This window comes from Callorhinus ursinus, unplaced genomic scaffold, assembly GCF_003265705.2.
Source record: "Callorhinus ursinus isolate GAN/ISIS: 27379988/994484 unplaced genomic scaffold, GSC_fseal_2.0 scaffold41, whole genome shotgun sequence".
Lineage (NCBI taxonomy): Eukaryota > Metazoa > Chordata > Mammalia > Carnivora > Otariidae > Callorhinus > Callorhinus ursinus.
The window spans coordinates 9,423,966-9,436,806 of record NW_027397103.1 but is presented as its reverse complement, the minus strand read 5'-3'; the positions used below and the strand labels follow the sequence as shown (position 1 = coordinate 9,436,806).

At 38.7% G+C, this 12,841-nt stretch overlaps 1 protein-coding gene across 8 annotated transcripts in view; it reads right to left on the bottom strand.

Annotated features, from left to right (window-relative positions):
- ATXN2 (ataxin 2) overlaps nucleotides 1-12,841 on the bottom strand; it is a 123,511-nt gene that overhangs the window by 61,947 nt on the left and 48,723 nt on the right. For all 8 annotated transcript variants that reach the window (XM_025889733.2, XM_025889734.2, XM_073881122.1 and 5 more), the window contains exon 6: nucleotides 1,154-1,278. In XM_025889733.2, the coding sequence (XP_025745518.2) occupies nucleotides 1,154-1,278 (125 nt within the window). The remainder of the gene's footprint in view (nucleotides 1-1,153; nucleotides 1,279-12,841) is intronic.

Genomic DNA, 12,841 nt, shown 5'->3' with positions numbered 1-12,841 from the left:
GGACAGGATGTTTCCAATTTTTCACCATCAGGGATAATGTTGCAAAAAATATCCTTACACATCATTATTTGCATGTCCTATGGATATACCAGGACAAAAATAAATTCTCAGAGGTGAGACCAACTCTAGGTGTGTTTTAAACTTTTATAAATATTGCCAGAATGCTCTCTGGCAACTTAACGGTTTATCCACCTCACTATCAGGTGATGTATAAATATATATATATTTATATATATATTTATTATATATAATAAAAGCATATTATATATATATATTTATTATATATAATAAAAGCATAAAAGCATAACTGCACCTGTGGGCTTAGCCACTAGCAGAGACCTGAAAACCTCCCACATTAGATTATATCGGATTCTTTAAAGTCTGAAAATGAATAATGTGTTGCCTATGTATTTTCAGTGTTACAGCTGGACTTAAACATTAAAAACAGATTTGTTATAAAGACTTCTCCACAATATTCAATGGAAGATTCTTCATCCGATTCAAATGTTGCTACCTAAACACTCATTTTTGGCAAGAGATTTTGCTTTCTATCTATCTACCTTACAAACATAATTTATAGAATCCTAATGATAGTCCTTACTACTAAGCATTTGATTAAGAGATGATGTGTTATGGGAAAAGTAAAAATAATATACACTAAAAAGCTTTTAGAAACAGCAGATTTCTGTGGGGAATGATCTTAATTTTAAGACCAAGAAATCTACTTTCTGCTTTATTTCTAATGCAACTTAACTATGTTATCTTAATAGTGAGTACCACTTCCTCAGACAAAAAGCCCAAGAGTGGTACCTCTAGGTAAGGTCAAGAGACAAGACGCTAATTTCCTTAGGCTGCCTTATTCTATAAAGCATTTAAAGCAAAACATGCCAGTATTTCCAGTTTCCCATGCTTCCCAACTTAAATTTTAAGTTGCTTATTATGATTTATTTAAAAACATGGAAATCATTCATAAGCATCCGAAACAAACATTTGTCTGTATTTATTGCCTGGGGAGAGGTCTTTATTTAGATAATAAGACTACTGCTTTAAATATATCCACTACAATGATGACAACATACTTAAATTAAAACCAAATGATGTCACACCACATCACATGACCACAGTGTGATACTAAGCAAAAGACTTTACTTACTACATCATTTTCCAAAGCCTCCAGTTCCTCACTGGTAGTGAGTTCACCTGCATCCCAGGGCTCCAGGTCCTTCTCTTTGTGTTCACCATTCACTTTAGCACTGATAGCAGAATCAGTAAAAGCATCTGCAAAGGATGGACTTAGCTGAAAGATCACACGGTCAGACAATGGGCAACAGTAATACACACAAATTATCAACAGAGATATGCTAAAAATAATTATGATATAGAAAGTATAACATTCACTAATGGTATGCTTTCAGATGTATAATGCTTCTAATACAATAATCTTCAAAAAAAACTTTCAGTTCTTCCCATATAATTTTAAGCCACATGAAATGTTTTAATGCATTCACCAGGTCATTAAATTATATTAAAAATAATTACTTTGTATTTCAGAAGCAATCCAGAAAATCTCTATCAACCCATCTAAAATAGGATGCTTTTGTTTAATGGATCCATTAATTAAATAAAAGCTCAGAACTCCTATATCCAAACATAGGCATTTTAACCTTCCAAATCCATGTCTATATTCAGGGGTCAATAACCTAACAGACTCTTGCCATTAGTAACTGAAGCCATTCTAAGTGAGCAAACCCTTCACAGAATCCATTTTTCCCTATAGCCACTCTGTTACAAAGTTCAGGCGCTACAGTGTCATCGTCCCCAAAAGGTTCAGGAGTCGGGCCTATCTACCAGGACTTCCCACCCGCACTTTCTCACTTCTGTGTCCTCTCCTCTCTAATGATGTTTGTGAGAGCATCACCATGTTCAGCTGACAGGAAATATCTCAGAGCTGCTATCCAGCAAAGAAAATTTTTCTGTAGTTGGGTGTTAGGACCAGGCAAGTAAAGGTCTACTTGGGCAATGACAGTATTAGAAAATGCTTTGGAGATATAGGCTTGCATTTAAATGGCTGGGCCCACAAGGTATCACCTAGCACAGGGCTAGGGAATAATACTTCTGCTGATCTGGTTCTGTCAAAGGATGCTAGCTCCCAGTCACTGTGCCCTCACCCATACTATAAGCTGCCACCAAAGAGCAGGAGTAAAGAAGAATCAACAACTGTGTCTCTTTTAATAGAGACAATTCCAGAGGGATTTTTTATTTGGTACAACTTCTATAACAGTCACTGGCTCCCTAGGGGGTAAGGTGATAACCAAAATAAGAAATCCAAGCCAGCAAATTTAATTTAAGCCAGCCTGGCACTACAAACCTAACTAGTTCTTACCTCCTCTCATCCTAAACTGGGGGTGGATGGGTGTGTATACATGCAATCCAGGAAATAAAAGCATAACTGCACCTGTGGGCTTAGCCACTAGCTCTAACAGGAGCACGGCTCCCACTGCTAGCAATTTTTAAGAGCTAAGAGCATACCAAGGGGGATCCCCAAGAACAGCAGGCCTCAGCTGGAGGTAGGATAGAGCATACACTGGAAGATTACTGTACTCTGAAAAAGCTCTCTAAGAGGTTCTAATAGACTGGTGCTGTCTTCATAATGCCACATTCAGCTGGAAGCCACCAACAGCCCTAAAAACTTGGCTTTATGTGAAATTCACCTAAGTCAAGCAATACTCTCTATCACCTTATAGTTGTACAAATTCTTGGTAAAAATTAGTTTTGCTATGTTTATTTTCAAGAACGTGAAATGCTTCAAGAAAACATCAATAACAACTTACATTAGGATGCTGAAATTCCCTGTTTTCTCAGAAAACTAGACTACAGGAAAATTCCAAACCAGTCATGTCACATTCTACAAAAAGCAGTACGATTATTAATTTATACTGCTGATCCTATTTCGTGTTGTAATCACATTAGTTTTTTGAGAAGCATCTACTACTTCAGTGAATAAAATATTTACTTACATGGAAACCCAGCATTAAAGATGATACTCTTTCTTATCTAAGAAATTAAAGCTCAAAGCAAGAGATATTTTCACACAACCACATAGACTTTTTCCCACTATAACATGTGTGTGTGTACATGTGTGCATGTGTACGTCAAAGTATTTAGGAAAGACAGGGACTGAACCAAGCTGTATTCAAATTGATAAATATATTTTTATCAGTATTATTCTGAATAAAATCAAAAAGGATCCCTGAATGGAAGTCAATGTGGAAAAGCAAGCATCTAACACTTCACTGAACCAAGTTTTACCCTGCTGATCACAATTTAGGCTCTATTAACAGGACATTATTAAGTAACCTATTTTTTTTTCATTACTACGTTTTTATCATAAATTTCTGTTTACAATACCAATATTGTAAAAGGAATTAACTACTCACATGTTGTTACTTAGCATGATAGCTTTCTTTCGAGGCAGTAATGGGGGGGGACACAAAAGGTGTGTTTCTCTTAAGAATGATATTCCTTAATTTTAAAACCTCCTCCAAAGAAAGTCCCTTTTTAAAGATGAGTGAAGAGTTTAGAGAAAGATGTTAAAAAAAAAAAAATGAGAAGTAGAGAGTGAGCACAAAAATGAGGAAAAACCCTGGTCATAAACACTGTATTTCAGGTCAACACTGTATTTATTAACTAGAAGGAAGACCTGGATATTTCATTCTACACTATTACCAACACCTAATACTGTAAATTCTGAAAACTCCATGTTTGGATTTTTGGGGAAAAAAAAAAAACAATGCTGGATTTAAATAGTACAACTTGTAGCCAGGATTTCTGTGAACTTTGGAAAATCAACTGGGTATAATCTAATTGCAATCGTGGGAATTTGTATGCAGATTTTTCCAATGCCATGTGAGAGTATATTAATTTTTCATTATTCTCCAAAAGCATAATAAAAGCAAGATGCAATACAAAAAGGTTGTTTTTGTTAGATACATAACAACAATACATAAAGGCTGTTAGAAAAATGTTACCTGTTTCTGAAGGAGTAACAGGTATAGAAAGAAAAAACAGAATTATCAAAGATAATAAAGATTTAAATTCTTCACGCTTCATTCCCTGCCTTATGAACATTCAGTTTACCAAAATCTCTAAAGGGGAAAAGAATACACAAGTACCACCCCGCCTACACCTCTGCAAACCCCTCTATGCCACCCCCACAGCAGCTCTCAAAACCTTCTCTTCTGATTCTAGGCAGAGGTTTAGTCACCCTGTGTCAGTGGTGCTACCTGGTAGTAATCAGAAAGAAGTGTCTCAACCAAAGTACCATCTCTCTCGGGTATCCCAATGCCCCACACCCAGCAAACAGGATATATGTTCTGCTCCTCAGCTTTTCCTCTTACCTCTCAATTATGCTCATCTACAACTCTGAAAAATCAACGTTGTCTGAGAACTTTTTAAAGGATCAGAATAGTGGTAAAACAAAATGCTAGTGACATACTATAAATTAATAAATATAAATTTAATCTATTAAAGCCACAAAATGACATACTCGATGAAATTAAAAAATTATCAAAAAACTTTAATTTTAAAATATAAAAAAATCAGTCTCAGACTTAACATCAGAAACCCTCAAATGTGCTTCCAGAAAAGTTTTCACCAGAATCCTCAGCTGCCCGTTTCCTCTCCCAATTAAATCTTTTTCTCCCACTTTTTAAAAAGATTTTATTTCTTTATTCAAGAGAGAGTGAAAGAGAGAGCAAGCACAAGGGGCAGAGGGAGAGGGAGAAGGAGGCCCCCCAAAGAACAGGGAGCCCGATGCGGGGCTCGATCCCAGGACCCCGGGACCATGACCTGACCTGGAGGCAGACGCTTAACGACTGAGCCACCCAGGCGCCCCATAAATCTCATTCTTCTCAAACGCTGAAATTCTAGATCAATTTTTTAAAAAATTACTTCATTGTTATCATTCTGTTTTGATGAATTAAGAATACTGTGACTTTTTTTCAAAAACTTTAAAAAATATTTTCTCAAGGCCCCTGGGTGGCGCAGTTGGATGAACATCCGACTCTTGGTTTCAGCTCTGGTCATGATCTCTGGGTCATGAGATTGAGCCCTGCATGGGGCTCTGCACTCAGCATGGAGTCTGTTTGAGATTCCCTCTTTCTTCCCTCTGCCCCTCCAGCTCATGCTCCCTTTCTCTCTAAAATAAAAAAATCTTTTTAAAAAAAGAATATTAAAGAATAGCATAAAGAAACAAAATGGGGAATGAAACTGGACCTCTTTCTTACACCATACATAAAAATAAACTCAAAATGGAGTAAAGACCTAAATATGAGACCTGAAACCTAAAAATCCTAGAAGAGAGCACCGGCAGTAATTCCTGACACTGGCTGCAGGAACACTCTTCTAGATCTGTCTCCTGAGGCAAGAGAAACAAAGGCAAAAATAAGCTATTGGGACTACATCAAAATAAACCTTCCGGGGCGCCTGGATGGCTCAGTCATTAAGCGACTGTCTTTGGCTCAGGTCATGATCCCAGGGTCCTGGGATCCAGCCCCATATCAGGCTCCCTGTTTGGCGGGAAGCCTGCTTTCCCTCTCCCACTCCCCCTGCCTGTGTTCCCTCTTTCGCTGTCTCTCTGTCAAATAAATAAAAAAAAATCTTTAAAAACAAAATAAAGCTTCTGTACAGCAAAGGAAACAATCAACAAAACTAAAAGACAACCTACTGAATGGGAGAAGACATTTGCAAATGACATATCTGATAAAGGGTTAGTATCCAAAATAATAAAGAACTTACACAACACCAAAAAAAACCAATCCAATTATAAGATGGGCAGAAACCATGAACGGACATTTCTCCAAAGATGACATACAGATGACCAACAGACACATGAAAAGATGCTCAACATCACTCATCATCAGGGAAATGCAAATCAAAACAACAAGGTATCATTTCACACCTGTCAGGATGGCTAAAATCAAAACCGTAAGAAACAAGTGTTGGCAAGGATATGAAGAAAGAAGAACCCTTTTTGTGTACTCTTTGGGTTTTGTTTTGTTTGTTTGTTGTTTTTAAGTAATCTCTACACCCAATGTGGGGCTCGAATACACAACCCTGAAATCAAAAGTCACATGGTCTGTTGTCTGAGCCAGCCAGGGACCCCACCCCATTTTTTAAGTTTTTTCTTTTCTTTTTTTTACCCTCATGCACTGTTGGTGGGAACATAAACCAGGGCAGCCACTGTAGAAAACAGTATGGAGGCTCCCCGAAAAGTTAAAAACAGAGTTATCATACAATCCAGTAATTCCACTACTGGATATTTACCCAAAGAATATGAAAACACTAATTCAAAAAGACATATGCACTTTTATATTTACTCCAGCATTATTTACAATAGCCATATTATGGAAGCAGCCCACATGTCTACTGATTCATGAATGGATAAAGAAGATGCGATATAGATGTACAACGGAATATTATTCAGCCAAAAAGAGAGTGAAATCTTGCCATTTGCAATGACATGGATGGATCTAGAGAGTATAACGCTAAGTGAAATAAGTCAAATACCATATGGTTTCACTCAAACATGGAATTAAAGAAACAAAACAAATGAACAAAGGGTGGAAAAAAGGAAGACACATACAAACCAAAAAACAGACTCTTAACTCTAGAGAATAGACAGATGGTTACCAGAGGGGAGCGGGGGAGGGGATGGGTGAAAGGCGAAGAGGACTGAGTATACGATCGTGATGAGCACTGAGTAATGTATGGAAGTGCTGAATCACTGTACTGTACACCTGAATCTAATGTAACACTGTATGCTAACCATACTGGAATTCAAATTAAAACACACACACACACACACACACACAACAATCGAAGTGTTCCCTGAAAATGCTAAATCTTCAAGTAACAGTAATATATTATACAAAAATTGCACATACTACAGTTTAAGGCGTTAGTTATGTTTTATAAGATTAGGTTTTTAAAGGTTTTTTATAAAGTTTTTATCTACATATATTTCTGCAAACTATGGCTAGAAAAGAAAAAAAAAGAAACAAGACGGGGATGATGAACACTGTAAGGGCCAAGGTGTGTGGATAGGAACAATAAAAACAAAGGGATAAGTGGAGGCGTAAAAAGGAGTAAGAGAAATGCGGGGGTTGGGGAGTGCATGAGATTCTTGATTTCGGGGTTTTGAGTTCGTTCAAGCCCTACAGTGGGCGCAGAGCTTACTTAAAAAAATAATAATAATAATAATAATAATAATAGAGAGAGAAATGCAGGGAGATGGGGCACAGGGAACCTCTATCTAGATTACAGACTCTTAACCTTTCTTCTTTTATCCATGGACCCCTTAAGCATAGGGGGGACTTAAATGCATAAAATACACAGGAAATCAAAGGAGACCAATTATAAGGAAATGCAGTTATCAAAATCTCAAAAAGCAGGGCGCCTGGGTGGCTCAGTCGTGAAGCGTCTGCCTTCGGCTCAGGTCATGGTCCCAGGGTCCTGGGATCGAGCCCCGCATCGGGCTCCCTGCTCAGCAGGAAGCCTGCTTCTCCCTCTCCCACTCCCCCTGCTTGTGTTCACTCTCTACCTGTCTCTCTGTCAAATAAATAAATAAAATCTTAAAAAAAAAAAAAATCAGTGCAACAGTAATATACATACTTCTTTATAAACGCATTATAGGATCTAACAGCAAATTTAATGACTTTTTTTTTTTTAAGATTTTATTTATTTGAAAGAGAGAGATAGTGAAGAGAGCACGAGCAGGAAGGAGAGGGAGAAGCAGGCTCCTCACAAGCAGGGAGTCACATGCAGGGCTCGATCCCAGGACCGGATCATGACCTGAGCCAAAGACACTTAACTGACTGAGCCACCCATGTGCCCCATTAATGAGTGTAATTTAAAAAAAATTTTTTTAAATACATAACAATTTTATTGATCCACTAGAAAAAATAAAAGCTACAGTGTAAATCGCAACCCCACCTGGACTAAACCCCTTACTTAGCACAGATTATGGTTCTTAAGTACTGGTTCTCCTCAATGTCCGAAGTTAATTTTTAATCAATGATTTCTCCTGGAAATAAGATTTTAAATCATCCTTTTTCATCCACATAGGATAACAATTCAGATCTGTGTCCTGTATCATATGTAAGAAAAGGAACATGGTAGGAGAGCTATGACTCCATTAGTTCAGTTAATTTGTGCAACAAAAAAATGGTAAAAATGGCAGCAGTGACAAGCCCCAGAGAGATGAGTGTCCAGTCGCCCCTTAATATCTCAAGATATCCATATTATACAAGTGATATGAAATTAATTGAGTTCTACAGGTGCTAAAGCCACAGATGCTGCTAATACTAATGGTTTGTTAATGGAAAGAAATGCTAAATTCCTTTTTTTTTTTTTAAAGTAATCTCTACACCCAAAGTGGGGCTTCAACTTAGGACCCCGAGATCAAGAGTAGCATGTTCCACTGATTGAGCCAGCCAGGGGCCCCAAAATGCTAAATTTCAATCAAAGGTTAATAAAGATGTGAAATTATTTCCCATCCAAGTTCATCAATGCCCCGAATCCTCTCCATGAACCATCTGGGAATCAATGGATCCAGGTTAAGGACTCTGCCTTATGTTCTAAAAAGCAGGAAGAAAAGAGCGTTCTGCAGTAGGGGCGCCTGGGTGGCTCAGTCGTTAAGCGTCTGCCTTCAGCTCAGGTCATGATCCCAGGGTCCTGGGATCGAGCCCCACGTCAGGCTCCCTGCTCAGCAGGGAGTCTGCTTCTCCCTCTCCCGCTCCCCCTGCTTGTGTTCCTGCTCTCTCTGTCAAACAAACAAAATCTTTAAAAAAATTAAAAATATATATATTAAAAAAAAGAAAAGAGCATTCTGTGGCAAATAAAGGAAATGAGGTGACGGAGCAAGGGACCAGAGAGGGTAGTCACAAAGGTTGCAGCAACAGGTAAGGAAGGTCTACTGAACTCTCCTGAAGCTCCAGCAAAAACTAGAGACGAGACTACCCTATATTCCTAACTAAACAGCACCACGGTGGGATTTCCCCAACCACATCTAGTAGACTGGCTACAGGAGTAGACAGAGTTTAAAAATATCGAAGACCAGAGAAGGATCAAATAAATGACCCCATTTTTTTCATTTCAAAAAACAGAAGGCCAGGGGCGCCTGGGTGGCTCAGTCGTTAAGTGTCTGCCTTCGGCTCGGGTCATGATCTCAGGGTCCTGGGATCGAGGCCCGCATCAGGCTCCCTGCTCTGCGGGAAACCTGCTTCTCCCTTTCCCACTCCCCCTGTGTTCCCTCTCTCGCTATGTCTCTGTCAAATAAATAAATAAAATACTAAAAACAAATAAACAAAAAAACAGAAGGCCAGGGAAAGGTCAGAGAGTCCTGTAAGAGACAGGAGGAAAGTGAGTAGAAGAGTAAAGGTTAAGTTAGCTATGGTGAGACATCTTGGAAGGCATCATGGAAGAGAAGCAGTTACAAATGATGACAAAGTCACGAAAGCAGACTGCTAAAATAATATGGAAATGAAGTAGAAGAGTTTAGGAGACTCAAGTTTCCAAAGGAAGAGTGTTCTGTTCCAAATGACCAACCCAAGAATTATAAAATCTACCACTGCAAAAACATTTGAAGGTATCAGCCACAAAACTATGGGAAACTTGAATGCATCCCAAAGGTTAATACCCTTCTGTTCTAAATACCAAGAAGTTAGTTATAAAATAAACCACACAACAGCACTTGCCTACGAAACAATGCAGCAGTAGATACTGTACATACTGAGTGACTGTAACTTTTAAGATTATTTATTTGAAATAGAGCACTGAGAGAGAGAGAAAGAGAGAGGGAGAGGGCACAAGCAGGACGGAGGGGCAGAGGGAGAGGGAGAAGCAGGCTTCCCACCAAGTGGGGAGCCCGATGCCCCGACACAAGATCATGACCCAAGCCTAAGGCAGACGCTCAACCAACTGAGTCACCCAGGCACCCGGACCGTAACTATTTTCTAATTTTAATTCTGGACATATCAAGCAGAACTACCTAATATTTAAAATGCTATAAATAGTTATTTGATACACCACGGAGACGATATTATACAACCACAAAAATTCAAGTTTTTGAGGTTAGATCCATAAAAGTCAAGTCCCGAAGTTTTCCTTTACTTGGAAAATTTTGGGGAGAGAATGAATTGGGAAGAGCTAGTATAAATTATTTAAAACAAAACACAGCTCCTCCTACTTCAAAGATGGTAGGGTAGGACAGGAAACCAGGATCTATTTCTGCAGTGCCTGTACCCCCCCAAAACAAGTGACAGAGTCATCCTGCTTGTAATCTCTTCTTGTTCCAGCAGCTAAAATTCTCAACCAAACACCTGTCTTTAGAAGTCTTTTGTGTAGGGGGCGCCTATGTGCTTCAGCTGGTTAAGCCTCCACCTCTTGGTTTCAGCTCAGGTCATGATCTCAGGGTCATGAGACTGAGCCCAACACTGGGCTCCGCAGTCAGCGCAAACTGCTGGAGATTCTCTCTCTCCCCTTCCCTCTGCCCTCCCCCATCTCCCATTCTTCCTCTGAAAAGAAAAAAGGAAGAGAAGAGAAGGGAAGAGAAAAGAAGTCTTTTGTGTAAATAAAAGTCAACAGTGGCAAAACTGTGACTTTCCAGTATTTGGAGAGGTTAACATAAAGCAGAACACACTGGTGAGCGGCAGTCACCTGACACCTAACACCACTCTACAAGATAGGACAGACCAACACAACAAAAAGCCAATCACCTGCATTCCTAAATTTCATACAAAATTTTAAGTAATTTAAAAATAATTTCCTGGGGCGCCTGAGTGGCAAAGTTGATTGGGCGACCGACTCTTGGTTCCAGTTCAGGTTATTCTCTCAGGGTCATGGGACTGAGCCCCGCACTGAGCTGCATTGGGTGCCACACTGGAGTCTGCTTGGGATTCTCTCTCCCTCTACCTCTCCCACTTCTGCTCTCTCTCTCTCTCTCTCTCTCTCTCTCTCTCAGAAATAAATAAATAAATGAATCAATCAATCAATCTTTTAAAACAATTTCCTACCTTAATTGAAAAGGATGTCATTTTTTCAGAGAAGAACCAATTAATCCTACCTTTGCCTCTTGGGCACTGAACAAGGAAAATGAGTTTTGTGACCCACAAGCAGAAAGGAGGTTGTTTTTACCCTGGTTAGCACAAAAATGAAATAAATTAATCTCTAAGGTATGGTATCTTTTAATCTTAGTTTTCAAAGTGAACTCAGGAAAAGCTGATTCGATACTATTCTTCACAGACGAATACATTGTATACATAGATATAAATCCAAAAATGCATGCATTTCCAACATACACAATAGCTAAAGCAAATTATTTTAAAAGAATTTCAAACAGCCTGTATGTAGGTATGCTTTTATACTTAACTCCCTTACTTAGGCTTCTGACTTTTCTCACTTATATAAGCATCATTTGGGCCTTATTTTTAAAGTTAACACTTGGGATTTTGTTTTTTTATACTTTAAAAGGATATTAAAATGTCTAGTAGAAGCAATCTTCTGTAAGAAAAATATACTCTGGATATGTCATGTTGTAGGAAAGCCGTTTTTAGATTTGGCTAGGAATAACTGCTTTCTTGAGTTTCCTGAAAATGAGTGGTAACTACAGTTTTTAATCATCTATGGCAATATGTCTATGTAAGAAAAAAAAGTTTTCTCCTGATTGGAATGTAGTGAATGTAAAAACATAAAATTTTTAAAATATTAACTGAAAAATAAATATATGCTGGGTACCTACTATCTGTGAGACATTATGCTAGACACCACGGGGAGTACACATCCTTAGTTCTATAAACGTTTCTGAACTGCAGAAAATTATAATGCATTAGGAGAAAAAAAGTCACACACTGCTTTGTAATGCTGAGTATTCAGGACATGAGGTAGACAGCTGGCTCTCTGTGTTCCATGTAACCATATGATTTCTTAGGGGTACCTCACAGTAGACAAAAAGAAAGCTAAGTTAAGGTTCTAGCACACCCCCCTCCCAACTTTCCTCCCTCACCACTACCTTGTTGTAACCGGAATTCAGCATGAGCCTTAAATGGGGGCAGGAGGAAACAAACCATTCTGTGCTAAAAAGAAAATGTTGTAAATTTTAGTAGCCATTGGTGCAGGTAATAAAAACAGACCACAGTGAGTTGTGAAGGTCAAGGAAAACTCTAAAGAGGAAAGGAGGTTTGACTTGGTTTTAGAAAAGTATTTATTTATTTTATGAGACTGAGGTATTTATTTATTTTAAAGATTTTATTTATTTATTTGACAGAGGGAGACACAGTGAGAGAGGGAACACAAGCAGGGGGAGTGGGAGAGGGAGAAGCAGGCTTTCCACGGAGCAGGGAGCCCGGTGCAGGGCTCGATCCCAGGACCCTGAGATCATGACCTGAGCCGAAGGCAGATGCCTAAGGACTGAGCCACCCAGGCACCCCTAGAAAAGTATTTAAAATTCTAGGAAGGAAGGAAGGTATTTTAAGGTAGAGAGGAAATCCAGCAGTAAGATTAGCAAGCTCAAAGATAGAGAAAGAAATGTCTAGCATACAGAAAATACCACCTTGGGTCAAGAAGTAGATTAATATTGGGGAATAATGAAATTTTAGGTTGAAAAAGAGAAGATCCCTGGGAAGGGCCCTGAATGCCAAGGTATGGCATCCGAACTTTATTTGGTAAGCAACAGAGGCTACTGTAGATTTCTGAACGAGAAATGAGATGATATAATAAAAGCAATGCTTAAGAACTTCTTTGTGCTGGGGTGTCTGGGTGGCTCAGTCAGTGAAGCATGCTACTC